Source organism: Erythrolamprus reginae, chromosome 1 (genome assembly GCF_031021105.1).
Source record: "Erythrolamprus reginae isolate rEryReg1 chromosome 1, rEryReg1.hap1, whole genome shotgun sequence".
Lineage (NCBI taxonomy): Eukaryota > Metazoa > Chordata > Lepidosauria > Squamata > Dipsadidae > Erythrolamprus > Erythrolamprus reginae.
In genome coordinates, this window is record NC_091950.1 from 17,153,523 (window position 1) to 17,169,575 (window position 16,053).

General features: G+C 42.5%; 1 protein-coding gene across 1 annotated transcript in view; it reads left to right on the plus strand.

The window, feature by feature from the left end:
- Positions 1 to 9,079, plus strand: part of LOC139158644 (serine protease 57-like) — a 29,496-nt gene extending 20,417 nt beyond the window's left edge. Inside the window, exons 4-5 of the mRNA XM_070735998.1 lie at positions 6,195 to 6,455; positions 8,920 to 9,079. Of these exons, the coding sequence (XP_070592099.1) occupies positions 6,195 to 6,455; positions 8,920 to 9,072 (414 nt within the window). The 3' untranslated portion in view covers positions 9,073 to 9,079. The remainder of the gene's footprint in view (positions 1 to 6,194; positions 6,456 to 8,919) is intronic.
- Positions 9,080 to 16,053: the final 6,974 nt, after the last annotated feature.

Below are 16,053 nucleotides of genomic sequence, written 5' to 3' on the forward strand. Positions count from 1 at the left end.
CTTCTCTTCTCTTCCCTTCTCTCCTCTCTCTCTTCCCTTCTCTTCTCTTCCCTTCTCTTCTCCTCCTTCTCTTCTCTTCCCTTCCCTCCTCTCTTCTCTTCCCTTCTCTTCTCTTCCCTTCTCTTCTCTTCCCTTCTCTTCTCTTCTCTTCCCTTCTCTTCTCTTCCCTTCCGTCTCTTCTCTTCCCATTCTCTCCTCTCTTCTCTTCCCTTCTCTCTCTTCCTTCTTCTCCTCCTTCTCTTCTCTTCCCTTCCTTCCCTTCTCTTCTCTTCCCCTTCTCTCCTCTCTTCTCTTCCCTTCTCTCTCTTCCCTTCTCTTCTCTTCCCTTCCGTTCTCTTCTCTTCCCTTCTCTCCTCTCTTCTCTTCCCTTCTCTTCTCTTCCTTCGCTTCTCCTCCTTCTCTTCTCTTCCCTTCCCTTCCCTTCTCTTCTCTTCCCTTCTCTCCTCTCTTCTCTCCCTCTCTTCTCTTCCTTCTCTCCCTTCCCTTCTCTTCCCTCCTTCTCTTCTCTTCCCTTCTCTTCCCTTCCCTTCTCTTCTCTTCCCTTCCCTTCTCTCCTCTCTTCTCTTCCCTTCTCTTCTCTTCCCTTCTCTTCTCTTCCCTTCTCTTCTCTTCCCTTCTCTTCTCTTCCCTTCCCTTCTCTTCTCTTCCCTTCTCTCCTCTCTTCTCTTCCCTTCTCTTCTCTTCCCTTCGCTTCTCCTCCTTCTCTTCCTTCCCTTCCCTTCTCTTCTCTTCTCTCCTCTTCTCTTCTCTTCCCTTCTCTTCTCTTCCCCTTCTCTTCTCTTCCCCTTCTCTTCTCTTCTCTTCCCTTCTCTTCCCTTCTCTTCTCTTCCCTTCCCTTCTCTTCTCTTCCCTTCTCTCCTCTCTTCTCTTCCCTTCTCTTCTCTTCCCTTCTCTTCTCTTCCCTTCTCTTCTCTTCCCTTCTCTTCTCTTCCCTTCTCTCCTCTCTTCTCTTCCCTTCTCTTCTCTTCCCTTCGCTTCTCCTCCTTCTCTTCTCTTCCCTTCCTTCCCTTCTCTTCCCTTCTCTCCTCTCTACTCTTCCCTTCTCTTCTCTTCCCTTCTCTTCTCTTCCCTTCTCTTCCCTTCCCTTCCCTTCTCTTCTCTTCCCTTCTCTTCCCTTCTCTTCCCTTCCCTTCTCTTCTCTTCCCTCCTCTCTTCTCTTCCCTTCTCTTCTCTTCCCCTTCTCTTCTCTTCCTTCTCTTCTCTTCCCTTCCGTTCTCTTCTCTTCCCTTCTCTCCTCTCTTCTCTTCCCTTCTCTTCTCTTCCCTTCGCTTCTCCTCCTTCTCTTCTCTTCCCTTCCCTTCCCTTCTCTTCCCTTCTCTCCTCTCTTCTCTTCCCTTCTCTTCTCTTCCCTTCTCTTCTCTTCCCTTCTCTTCTCTTCCCTTCTCTTCTCTTCCCTTCTCTTCTCTTCCCTTCCTTCTCTTCTCTTCCCTTCCCTTCTCTCCTCTCTTCTCTTCCCTCTCTTCCCTTCTCTTCTCTTCCCTTCTCTCTCTTCCTTCCCTTCTCTTCTCTTCCCTTCTCTCTCTTCCCTTCGCTTCTCCTCCTTCTCTTCTCTTCCCTTCCCTTCTCTTCTCTTCCCTTCTCTCCTCTCTTCTCTTCCCTTCTCTTCTCTTCCCTTCTCTTCTCTTCCCTTCGCTTCTCCTCCTTCTCTTCCCTTCTCTTCCCTTCTCTTCTCTTCCCTTCTCTTCTCTTCCCTTCCCTTCTCTTCTCTTCCCTTCTCTTCTCTTCCCTTCGCTTCTCCTCCTTCTCTTCTCTTCCCTTCCCTTCTCTTCTCTTCCCTTCTCTCCTCTCTTCTCTTCCCTTCTCTTCTCTTCCCTTCTCTCCTCTCTTCTCTTCCCTTCTCTTCTCTTCTCTTCTCTTCCCTTCTCTCCTCTCTTCTCTTCCCTTCTCTTCTCTTCCCTTCTCTCCTCTCTTCTCTTCCCTTCTCTTCTCTTCTCTTCTCTTCCCTTCTCTCCTCTCTTCTCTTCCCTTCTCTTCTCTTCCCTTCTCTCTTCTTCCCTTCTCTTCTCTTCCCTTCTCTTCTCTTCCCTTCTCTTCTCTTCCCCTAAAACTAAACAAGGAGAGAAGCAACCTAGAAGTAAGGAGAAATTTCCTGACAATTAGAACAATTAACCTGTAGTACAGCTTGCCTCCAGAAGTTCTGAATGCTCCAACACTGGACGTTTTCAAGAAAAGATTGGATAACTATTTGTCTGAAGTGGTATAGGGCTTCTTGCCTAAGCAGGGGGTTGAACTAGAAGACCTCCAAGGTCCCTTCCAACTCGTTGTTGTTGTTGTTCTTCTTCTTCTTCTTTTTATTTATTTATTTAATTTATTTTGTCTAATACACAATGAGAGTTTTAGTGGGTATATATATATATATACACACACATAGTAAAATTCATGATGAAGGTTATAGAGGAGATAATCATAGTAAAATATATCTATGAAAGAATAGAAAATAAACATAGAAACATAGAAACATAGAAGACTGACGGCAGAAAAAGACCTCATGGTCCATCTAGTCTGCCCTTATACTATTTCCTGTATTTTATCTTACAATGGATATATGTTTATCCCAGGCATGTTTAAATTCGGTTACTGTGGATTTATCTACCACGTCTGCTGGAAGTTTGTTCCAAGGATCTACTACTCTTTCAGTAAAATAATATTTTCTCATGTTGCCTTTGATCTTTCCCCCAACTAACTTCAGATTGTGTCCCCTTGTTCTTGTGTTCACTTTCCTGTTAAAAACACTTCCCTCCTGAACCCTATTTAACCCTTTAACATATTTAAATGTTTCGATCATGTCCCCCCTTTTCCTTCTGTCGAAGATATAGTAATAGAATTATTATTATTATTATCATCATCATCATCATCATCATCATCATCATCATCATCATTATTTCTATACCGGAGCATGGGCTCTGCTTTCCATTATTCTGTGTGCTAAATATGAAACACTAGGGGGCGATCCTGGCTTCCACAAGGAAGGAATAATTGGAGTTAAAATGTGTGATATACTTTAGTTCCAGCAGGGTGGAAATGGCTAATGGCTTCACAGATCCGGACACGTCAAATGTCCCACATCTGGATGGTGTGGCACGACATTCGGTTGTTTTGAACTGCTTCTGAAATACTCCCCCCCCTCCACATTTCTCTCTCTGGACCTCCCAAATCCTTTTGGATCCCTGCTGGGCCATAAAATGCTGCAAATAAAACTTATGTAACTTTGCAGGAGACGAATCTTGAAAGAATAATGCGGAAAGCTGTGCTCTGATGGTTTGGAGGGTCTAAAGCAACTTGGTGAGGAACGGCGTTCGAATTGGTGGGACCACGTAGAGGCAGTCACTTATTTAGTGGCCATTCCAAATGAGAACAGCACCGAAAAATGTGGTTTTGACCGATTTTCATACTTATGACAGTTGCAAAATCCCAATGGTCATGTGATCAAAATTGGGGTGGTTGGCAACTGACAAGTTGTACTAAAAACATAGAAACATAGAAGACTGACGGCAGAAAAAGACCTCATGATCCATCTAGTCTGCCCTTATACTATTTTCTGTATTTTATCTTAGGATGGATCTATGTTTATCCCAGGCATGTTTAAATTCAGTGACTGTGGATTTATCTACCATGTCTGCTGGAAGTTTGTTCCAAGCATCTACTACTCTTTCAGTAAAATAATATTTTCTCATGTTGCTTTTGATCTTTCCCCCAACTAACTTCAGATTGTGTCCCCTTGTTCTTGTGTTCACTTTCCTATTAAAAACTCTCCTGGACCTTATTTAACCCTTTAACATATTTAAATGTTTCGATCATGTTATGAATTTAGTGGTGCCCTGTGGTCCGAAAGTTTGGTGACCCCTGCTCAAGCAGGAGATTCTGTGTCCATTTTGGAGATTCTCAGTCATCCAGGTCATGGTTGTCCCAAATATGCTTTTTCAAGAAGCAACTGGACTTTCTTCAGCTGAAGAACTGATGAAGCTTCTTGGATGAGAAGCGAAAGATCTTCAAAGAAAAAGAAGAAAATCCAGTTGCCTCTTGAAAAAACATCTTTGGGACATTTTGGTTTGCTCTCCAAGCTTGTTGTCAATTTAGTTTCTGAATGTTTCGTTATCAGACTAGGTAAAATTGTCAGCAGGATTGTTAATACAATGTATATAACTGCTTTGGGTAATACAATACATATAAGCCAACAATGTATGTTTGAGAAATGTTTCTTTAAGGGCAATGAGGCGATTGGCCATTAGAGGGAGCCAGTAGAGTTCTTCTCGGAGGAGTATTATTGCTTAGATACTGTGTGTATAAGAATTGTGTGCTGATATCTGGTTTGTATATGACTAGTTTGACTTATGTGTGTATGATTTGGAATGTCTAACGACTACTCTACTGAATAACTGTATATGATACATATTCTACTTGTATTAATCTGGTTTTTTGGCTGAATATTCCATAGCTGCCACATTTACTCGAAAAAGTTTGTTTTAGCAATATTATATTTTCCTAAGCATTCTAACAAGGATTTTCTTCTCCTATTCCTCCTTAGTTTATATTCTTTATAAATGTCTTGTGTGCCAGTGTGGTCAGTCAGGTTTTAAGATGGTAACAAGGTCAGCCAATAGGCATAGCAACTAAGGCAGCCAATGGGAGCTAACCACTTCTGAGTCTGTGCAGAGAATCAAAACTGAATATTTAAGTTTAAGGCTGGGAAATAGTTCCAAGTCGTCACTCTGTGCTCTCTCACTGTGAACTCTGCTGAAATGCAACCAACTGTTCTCTTTCTGTAACTGCTTAAAGAAGAATTCTGCTAATGGTATTGTGGATTCATCAGTTACAATGTTTATAAAGAAGTTAATGAATCCATCTGAATCAGTCATCTGTGTGTGCTTCTGGAAATTGATTTTTCTGCAACAAACTTTAATAAGTCGGTGGTGTGATTTGTTGTTCATTTTGGATCAAGAGGAATAGGAGAAAAGATTCCTCTTGATTATGTTACCGAGTCTGGTAATGAAACATTCTGAAACTAAATTGAAAAAAGCTTGGAAAGCAAACCACTGCCAAAATCTAAAACCCGAGCTACAAGTATTTATTATTATTGTTGTTGTTGTTGTTGTTGTTGTTGTTGTATGTATTGTTAGACAAATGGTTGTCCATTCTCTTCTTAAAAACCTCCAATGTTGGAGCACCCATAACTTCTGGAGGAAAGCCACTAATTACCATATTTTTTTGGAAAATAAGATGCACCTTTTTCCTCCCTAAAAGAGGCTGAAAATTCAGTTGTGTCTTATACTCTGAATGTAGCTTTTTTTTAAAGCTTTTTTTCTGCCCTAACTAAGTGCTAATAATTTTCCCAGCTCTTACAGGCTTGCAAGCTTTTTCATTGTTACTCTCTGTCAAGAATGTTTTCCAAACCATGTCTTTGTAGAGGTTTTTATTGCCCTACTTACTCCAAATGTTCCTTTCTAGCCCTAACCAGGTACTAACAATGTTCCCAGCTTTTGCCAGCTTGCAAACTCTTTCATTGTTACTCTTTGTGAAGAATGTTTTCTAAACCCTAAGCCTTTGCAGTTTTTTTTCATTGCTCGGCTTGCTACAAATGTTTCTTTCCAGCCCTAACCAGGTGCTAACAATGTTCCCAGCTCTTACTGCTTGCAAGCTCTTTCATTGTTACTCTCTGTCAAGAATGTTTTTCAAACCATGTCTTTGTAGTTTTTTTAATTGCTCTACTTGCTCCAAATGTTCCTTTCCACGCCTAACCAGGTGCTAATGATTTTCCCAGATCTTACTGGCTTGCAAGCTCTTTCATTGTTACTCTGTCTGAATAAAGTTTTTTTAAAGCCCTAACCAGGGGATAAAATAATGTGTTGAAACTGACCAGACTAAGGAAGCTGCCAGATGAATATCTCTGGTAAGCAGATTCTTTTCCCTATTTTCCTCCCCCAAAACTAAGACGTGTCTTATAGTCCGCTGCATCTCATACTCCAAAAAATACGGTAATTGTTCCCGCTGTCAGGAAATTTCTCCTTAGTTCTAAGTTGTGTCTCTCCTCGTTTCTTTTCCATCCATTGCTTCTTGTCCTGCTTCAGGTGCTTCGGAGAACAAGTGGACCCCTTCTTCTACATGACTCATGTTCTGCAGATGAATCATTGCTGAAAACGCAACAGTGGCCTTAGCAGCTCATCTCTTTCTTTCTCTCTCGCTCTCTCTGTTTGCAGTTGAACAGATCCGCCATCTTAAACAAGAATGTTAAGAGGATCAAGTTACCTCCCGCCAACACCGATCTTTGCCCTGGGCGGCTGTGTCGAATTATCGGCTGGGGGGACATCTCAAACTATGGGACCATCCCCACCGAACTCATGGAAGCCAACGTCACCATTGTGGAGAGGAAGGCTTGCAATGAATCGTGGCAAGGACACGTCTCCAACGGGATGGTCTGCGCAGCCAGCACCAGCGCCATCCTCCGTGGTTTCTGCTCGGTGAGCCTGTGGTGGCCTTCCTAAAATAGAAACTCGGAATGCTAAGCAGTTTTTTTCATATGCCTTGTTGGGTCAGAGACTGTTCTGGCGGCGTGTTTTAACCGCCCGTGATTACAGGGTAATTAGTCCAGGAAGACACACACCACACGATAAAAGGCAAACCCAAAAGTTTTTATAAACAGAAAAACAGAAACAGCTCCCTTTTTAAATGTCAAAGGGATTTTCTGGTACACACAAGGCACAGGTTAAACGCAATCCAATTGCTCACCCAATAACTGGGAAATTGAGTCCAATCCTAAAGTCCAGAGAGTCCACACACACAATCCTGAACAGCAAAAAACCACGATCTTGACGAAACAATGAATCAGATAAACTGCCATGAAGCTAACACACCAGGCTGCACTTTTATCTGTAGCACTAATTACAGCAGCCCCACCCAACCATAGGTGGCCTCATTTTCTCTTGTAATAATCCTTCAGTTGTTGTCTCCTATGCATCACTCTACGCATGCGTGGCTGTGTCATTAATTCTTGTTCAGAATCCAGGGATGATACAGATGATTGATCTCCTCCTGGGCTGTGTGCCAAACTCCCCTCTTCCCTGTCACTCATGCTTCCTTGGTCAGAGGAGGCTTCTTTGGCAGATTCTATTGGGAGCAAAACAGGCCTGCGGCATGTGGATGTCTCCCCCACCTCCACCTCCACATTGCTTGGGGCAGGAGCTGGGCCAGAGCTAACCACAACAGAGACCGAACACAGTGAGGGTGAAATTGTGAAGATAAGACAGCGCTTGACCAAAAAGGTTAAATGCTGTCATCCATCAAGCCATTGGACAAAAGTTGATGGTCGGCAGAAAAAGACCTCATGGTCCATCTAGTCTGCCCTTATACTATTTCCTGTATTTTATCTTAGGATGGATATATAGTGGAGCCTCTACTTATGAACTTAATTTGTTCCGTGACCAGGTTCTTAAGTAGAAAAGTTTGTAAGTAGAAGCAATTTTTCCCACAGGAATCAATGTAAAAGCAAATAATGCATGAAAACCCATTAGGAAAGAAATAAAAGGTCAGAATTTGAGTGGGAGGAGGAGGAGGAAGAAGAGGAGGAGGACAGACGCTGTTGAAGAAAGATAGGTTCACCATCACTGATATAGAATGTAGAATATAGAATGGCTACCGATGAGTTTCCGGTCACAATTCAAAGTGTTGGTAATGACCTTTAAAGCCCTACATGGCATTGGACCAGAATACCTCCGGAACCGCCTTCTACTGCACGAATCCCAGCGGCCGATAAGGTCCCAAAGGAGTTGGCCTTTTCCGGGTCCCATTGACCAAACAATGTCGTTTGGCGGGCCCCAGGGGAAGAGCCTTCTCTGTGGCGGCCCTGGCCCTCTGGAATCAACTCCCCCCGGAGATTAGTACGGCCCCCACCCTCCTTGTCTTTCGCAAATTACTCAAGACCCACCTATATCGCCAGGCATGGGGGAACTAAGACATCTCCCCCAGGATTTTATATATTTTATGTTTGCTATGTATGTGCTGTATGGTTTTAATTGTTGGAGTTTTATATACCTTTTTTAATATTAGATTTGTTCTATTGTTATACTGCCTTTTATTATTGTTGTGAGCCGCCCCAAGTCTTCAGAGAGGGGCGACATACAAATCTAATAAATTATTATTATTATTATTATCATCATCATCATCATCATCATTATATAGAATAGCAATTAGAATGGAATGGAATGGAGTAGAATAGAATTCTTTATTGGCCAAGTGTGATTGAACACACAAGGAATTTGTCTTTAGTGCATGTGCTCTCAGTGTACATAAAAGAAAAAATATATTTCTCAAGAATCGTGAAGTACAACACTTAATGATTGTCATAGGGGTCAAATAAGCAATCAGGAAACAATCTTAATAAAAATCTTAAGAATGCAAGCAACAATTTACAGTCATACAGTCATAAGTAGGCGGAGATGGGTGATAGGAATGATGAGAAAAAACTAATCGTAATAGTAGTGCAGACTTAGTGAATAGTTTGGCAGTGTTGAGGGAATTATTTGTTTAGCAGAGTGATAGCATTGGGGGGAAAACTGTTCTTGCGTTTGCTTGACTCTACTATCCTTGAATATTACCATGTTTCCCCCAAAATAAGGCCCAGTCTTATATTTTTTGACCCCTAAAATAAGCACTTGGCCTTATTGCCCTGCACTCAAATGCTTGATAGGGCTTATTATCAAGGGATGTCTTATTTTGGTGGAAACAGGGTACCAACTCTATTATTATGGTTGGTCACACTGACAGCCAGATGTGTAGACTGGATTTGACATTTCTGTCCCTGTTAATATTATTATTTGATATTTAATGCCATGTTATTGCAATGGGGGGTGATATTGCTTGAATCCATCTGCCCATGGGCCATTACTTATACCCTATACTTGTCTCCGCTCTTCCCTCTTTTTTTAGGGTGACTCGGGTGGCCCCTTAGTGTGCGGGAAAAAAGTCCAGGGCATCGTCTCCTTCAACGGAAAGAGATGTGGCGATCGGTGGTTTCCGGATGTCTACACCCGCATTGCCAAATACATCGCCTGGATCCGTTTCGTGCTACAGACCTTTTGATTGGTGGTCTTGGGAGGCTGGGGGTGGGGTTTTCCTAAAAAAAGATGGCCTGTTGGTGGGATTTACAGATTTACTCAGCTTTGTCCAGGTCTACAACTCCCAAAATTTCCAGGAAATACACAGCCATATGGATGGGACCTTGTGGATAATGTTTGTTTGTTTGTTTCATTTGACTTCTATGCCACCCAATCCCATGGGACTCAGGGCGGCTTACAACAATATAAAAATACTAGTGAAAAAAGTCAAATGTTAAATGCTAGAAACCATTATAAAACCCACTGCGCAATCTAATCTAAACCAACATGCATACCAATCAATCATAATTCGGCCGTGACAGATGTTAGAATTTACGCCCCCAGGCCTGCCAGCAGTTTAGTAGTTTTAAGTTCATCACACATCTGGAAAAATAGAAAGTGGCTGCTACACTGACAATTGGATAGATTTTTAAAAAGAAAGCTTCCATAGAAAAATTAAATGTATTTCAACAAGTATATCAGTATATTGTCCATCTATAGAATGCCTTCTTCTTCTTCTTCTTCTTCTTCTTCTTCTTCTTCTTCTTCTTCTTCTTCTTCTTCTTCTTCTTCTTCTTCTTCTTCTTCTTCCTCTTCCCCTTCCTCTTCCTCTCCTTCTTTTCGTCTTCCCTCTTCTCCTCCTCCTCTTCTTCTTCCTCCTCTTCCTCCTCCTCTTTGTCCTCTTCATCCTCTTCCTCCTCCTCCTCCTTCTTCTTCCTCCTCCTTTTTCTTCTTCTTCTCTTCCTCCTCTTCTTCTTCCTCCTCTTCCTCTTCCTCCTCCTCCTCATCTTCTTCCTCCCCTTCCTCCTCCTCCTCCTTCTTCTTCTTCCTCCTCCTCCTCGTCCTCTTTCTACTCTTCCTCCGCCTCCTCTTCCTCCTCCTCTTCCTCCTCCTCTTCGTTGTCCTCCTCCACCTCCCTGGAGTGTACTACAAACAACTCACCCACTTACAATCAGTAATGAATCAGTTAGGAATCTTGGAACAATTGAGTAAAGTTCAAGTCCTTCCCTTCCTAATTCCTGGCCTGCTGACCTCATGCTTTCTCCATTCCAGCTGTAGAACTTGGAATTTTCCAGCACCCTGGAGTCGAGGGTGGGGAGCAGTCATCTCGCTATCGCAATCCACCAAACAATTAAAAACCCTTGCAGATCTGCAGCTCATTTATCCCGACATCCAACAGCTTTCACATCTCTTCCTGCATTATGACCGCATCCCCTTTTTCACAGGTTTTTCCCTCCTGTCCTTGGGTTTCCATTCTGTGGCGTGGAGGGAAGCGGAGACTTTCCATGGCATAATTTCATGTCTTTGTGGGCACATATTAACAAGGAATGTGACTGTCCTCGTTCCATCTTCAAACCAAACTTCCCCAGAAACACAAAGTAGGCCGAAATAAATGACCTGATTTTTCTAAGGAACTTTCGTTACATAATCCATGTGACAGTAATGAAAAAATCCGCCTACACATGAGTTTTGCTACTTTTGACTTAATTTACATTAAGAATACAGAATACATTAAGGAACAGAATTCCCTACGAAAATAGACTAACAATCCTGGGTCTAGAAAGCTCAGAACTACAACGCCTAAAACACGATCTAAGTATTGCCCAAAAGGTCATATGCTGCAACGTCCTGCCTGTCAATGACTACTTCAGCTTCAACCGCAACACCACAAGAGCACGCAACCGATTCTAACTTAATATTAACCGCTCCAAACTTGACTGTAAAAAATATGACTTTAACAATCAAATTGTCGAAGCATGGAACTCATTACCGGACTCAGTAGTGACAACCCCTAACTCCCAACATTTTTCCCTTAGACTATCCACAGAGGCATACATAAGTGCACCAGTGTGCCTTTCGTCCCCTGTCCAATTGTCTCTCCTTTATCTCATATATCTTATCTTTTAGAAACATAGAAGACTGACGACAGAAAAAGACCTCATGATCCATCTAGTCTGCCCTTATACTATTTTCTGTATTTAATCTTAGGAAGGATATATGTTTATCCCAGCCATGTTTAAATTCAGTTACTGTGGATTTACCAACCACGTCTGCTGGAAGTTTGTTCCAAGGATCTACTACTCTTTCAGTAAAATAATATTTTCTCATGTTGCTTTTGATCTTTCCCCCAACTAACTTCTCTGCTCAGAATACAGTGGTCCCTCGATTTTCGTGGGTTCGAACTTCGCGAAACGGCTGCAGCACGGTTTTTCAAAAATATTAATTAAAAAATACTTTGCTGTTTTTTTCCCTATACCATGGTTTTTCCCACCTGATGACGTCATATGTCATCGCCAAACTTTCGTCCGCCTTTAATAAATATTTTTTTTAATAAACTTTAATTAATAAACATGGTGAGTAATAATCTAAATGGTTGCTAAGGGAATGAGAAATTGCAGTTTAGGGGTTTAAGGTGTTAAGGGAAGGCTTGTGATACTGTTCATAGCTAAAAATAGTGTATTTACTTCGGCATCTCTACTTCGTGGAAATTTGACTTTCGCGGGCGGTCTCGGAACGCATCCCCCGCGAAAATCGAGGGAACACTGTACTCGCCATTAACAATAACTCTCTGATGTCTACGCTTCAGCCAGCTGCAAATCCATTGAACTATCCAGGGATTAAGTCCAATCTTCACTAATTTATCTATCAGCTCTTTATGTGGAACCGTATCAAAGGCTTTGCTGAAGTCCAGATAGGCAATATCCACGGCGCCACCTCGATCCAACACCTTTGTGACATAGTCAAAGAAATCAATGAGATTAGTCTGACATGATTTGTCTTCAGTAAAGCCATGCTGATTCGGGTCCAATAAGTTTTCTTCCTTTCATATATCTTCTCTATTTTTATATCTTTTCTTCTATCCTTTTCTTTATATATATTACTACATGTCTATTCTCTTCAATAGGTATTGTGTATTGGACAAAATAAATAAATAAATAAAAAATAAATAAATGTACCTTTCATTACAACTTATATTAAACAGCTGTGGTATGGTGATTCCTTGTGCATTTTATAACACTTCCCTTCTGTAGTATTCAGTATTCAGAGGCAATTGGAGCAGGCTGGGGGAACAGAGGCTGTCTGGGTCCTCAGGTTTTGCAAATGCCATATTAGGAAGTTAAGTTCTAAAGCTTAACCAAAAATGGCGTTTAGATCGCAATTTTCTTCGCCCAGGCCCAGTCTTGCCCCACCGAACAACACAGGACAAATCTGCTTTCCGTATGAAAGCCTTTCAGATATTTGAAGATTGCTATCACGTCTTTGCTTAAAGCTCAACATCTGCACCTAATGCCTCTTAAAAATAAAAAATCTAGTGTGGGTCTGCGTTCCGGCAATAACAACGTTGCAGTGTTTTCCTTTCATATTCCCATAAAAATTGGCTTGAGTGTACGGAGATTTTCATAGTTTAGAGCAGTATTTCCCAACAAAGATATTTGGACTTCAACTCCCAGAATTCCTCAGCCAGCGTTCGCTGGCTGGGGAATTCTGGGAGTTGAAGTCCAAATATCTTCAAGTTGCCAAGGTTGGGAAACACTGGTTTAGAGTAGCTTCTTGGCTATTCCTAAACTTTTCCCATTTAAAGATAGATGGTTGGGCATGTATTGATCACCCTTCCGTAACAATTGACGGAGGATTTTTCTACTCCCGTAACTTGCTAGCATCCATGACTTACAGCCACAATTGAGACCAACATTTAGGTTGCTAAGCGGAACATTTGTTCAGTGACTTTTGCACTTAAAAGGTTGCATTATATAACCTGTCTTACCCCAGTTGTTAAGTGAATCATTGTTAAGTTACTACTGACCCACTTGTAAAGTGAATTTGGCTTTCCCCGTTGACTTTGCTTGCCAGAAGGTTGCAAACGTGGTCACATGATCCCGGGCCACTGCAACCGTCATAAATATGAATCACTGGCCAAGTCTCCAAATTTCGATCAGGGAAAAGCTGCAATGGTCGTAGGTGCAAAAAATGTCGTGTCACTCTTTTCAATGGCGTCATAACTCTGAACGGTCACTAAATGAACCATTGTAAATACAGAACTACCTGTACTATTCCTAGAAAAAAAATATTATCTGTACTTAAAGACTCCTTTTAAAAGGAGTCCAAATTGATTGCTAACTCTTCTTCAATTCAATTCAATTTATTAGATTTGTATGCCGCCCCTCTCTGTAGACTCGGGGCAGCTCACAACAATGATAACACAATATATAACAAATCTAATAATTAAAAGTCATTAAAAAACCCTTATTAAAAAGAAAACATACACACAAACATACCATTCATAAACTGTATAGGCCTAAACTTCCAGCAGCCGTGGTTGGTAAATCCACAGTAACCGAATTTAAACATGCCTGGGATAAACATATATCCATTGTAAGATAAAATACAGGAAATAGTAAAAGGGCAGACTAGATGGACCATGGGGTCTTTTTCTGCCGTCAGTCTTCTATGTTTCTATGTATAGGCCTTGGGGAGATGTCTCAGTTCCCCCATGCCTGGCAGCAGAGGTGGGTTTTAAGAAGTTTACAAAAGACAAGGAGGGTGGGGGCAGTTCTAATCTCCGGGCGGAGCTGGTTCCAGAGGGTCGCCACAGAGAAGGCTCTCCCCCTGGGTCCCGCCAGACGACATTGTTTAGTTGACGGGACCCGGAGAAGGCCAACTTCTTCCCACATGACATAGCTGCAAGCATGGACCTTCACCAAATCCATAGTTTCTTTATTTTACTAAAACACATTACAAGTAGTCCTTGAGTTATGACCACAATTCAGCCCAACATTTATGTGGGTAAGTGAAACATTTGTTAAATTTTACAAATTTTCTCACTACAGTTGGAGGAAAAGACTCAGATTATGGAGTCAAGATAAGTTTGATCTATTTGAGCAAATAGGTTCAGAGCCCTATAGCAGAAGCAACCTCTGAACAACTTATGGAAAAGCAAGTAGTTATATTTATTTATTTATTTTATTTATTATTTAGATTTGTATGCCGCCCCTCTCCGCAGACTCGGGGCAGCTCACAACAAAGTGAAAACAATTTACAACAAATCTAAATTACTGTTTAAAAATATTTTAAAAAACCCATTTTCTAAACAAACATACAGACAGACATACCATTCATAAATTGTATATGCCCGGGGGAGATGTCTCAGTTCCCCCTTGCCTGACGACAAAGGTGGGTCTTAAGGAGCTTACGAAAGGCAAGGAGAGTAGGGGCAGTTCTAATCTCCGGGGGGGAGTTAATTGGGGGAAAGATAAAAAGCAACATGAGAAAATATTATTTTACTGAAAGAGTAGTAGATCCTTGGAACAAACTTCCAGCAGACGTGGTAGATAAATCCACAGTAACTGAATTTAAACATGCCTGGGATAAACATTTATCCATCCTAAGATAAAATACAGAAAATAGTATAAGGGCAGACTAGATGGACCATGAGGTCTTTTTCTGCCGTCAGACTTCTATGTTTCTATGTTTCTATGAGTTGGTTCCAGAGGGCCGGGGCCGCCACAGAGAAGGCTCTTCTCCTGGGGCCCGCCAACCGACATTATTGACCCCCTCAGAGAGGGTCCGCAACTTGGGCGTCCTCCTCAATCCACAGCTCACATTAGAGAAACATCTTTCAGCTGTGGCGAGGGGGGCGTTTGCCCAGGTTTGCCTGGTGCACCAGTTGCGGCCCTATCTGGACCGGGACTCACTGCTCACAGTCGCTCATGCCCTCATCACCTCGAGGTTTGACTACTGTAACGCTCTCTACATGGGGCTACCTTTGAAAAGTGTTCGGAAACTTCAGATCATGCAGAATGCAGCTGCGAGAGCAATCATGGGCTTTCCCAAGTATGCCCATGTTACACCAACACTCCGCAGTCTGCATTGGTTGCCGATCAATTTCCGGTCACAATTCAAAGTGTTGGTTATGACCTATAAAGCCCTTCATGGCATCGGACCAGAATATCTCCGAGACGGCCTTCTGCCGCACGAATCCCAGCAACCGGTTAGGTCCCACAGAGTTGGCCTTCTTCGGGTCCTGTCGACTAAACAATGTCATTTGGTGGGACCCAGGAGAAGAGCCTTCTCTGTGGCGGCCCTGACCCTCTGGAACTAGCTCCCCCCAGATATCAGAGTTGCCCCCACCCTCCTTGCCTTTCGCAAGCTCCTTAAAACCCACCTCTGTCGTCAGGCATGGGGGAATTGAAATTTTTCCCTTCCCCCTAGGCTTATAGAATTTATACATGGTGTTCTGTCTGGGTCCCCCCAGATGCCAACACCAACCAAAAAGAGTAACCAGACACACTGGTAAAAAGCAAAGGCAGTTTATATAATTCAAAGCAAACACAGGTAACAAAAACTGTTCTTACAGACAGGAACACTATGAAGCTTCACAGAGGTTTCACGAAGGCCAGGCAATAAAACAGGATTCTTGCTGGCAAAAACAACGCTGGAGATAATAAAAACCCACGCCTCCCCCAAGTCTTCCAGACTTCTAGGCCACAAGCCAAGATCAGAGACGCCGAGAATCGAAGCAAGGTCACAGGACTCCCAATTGATAACTCTCCACAAGACTGTAAGGGCGGGCCTGCCTTTTCAACCCTGCTGAGGAGAACCACACCCAAACCCAGCTGTTGCCAATTCAGGGATGGAAATACCTTTCTAATTGGCCCCATCTTTGAGCTGCTCGTCGCTGCCTCAAGTCTATTATAGCCTGTGCGTCTTCATCCAATGAATCCAGGCTACTAGCTGGGGAGCCCCCCCCCTTGGGGTCTCAGGCTGCTCTCCCTCCTCCTCTTCCTGACGTTCCTCTCCCCCGTCTGCCTGGTCCTCCCCCTCCTGTTCACTGTCCTCCTCCTCTGGGCAGAGATCCAGCCGGTCCCTGAGGAGCCTCAGGCTGAATCACAACACATGGTATGCTTGTTTGTATGATTGGTCTCTTAAATTGGGGTTTTTTAGATTATTTTTAATATTAGATTTGTTT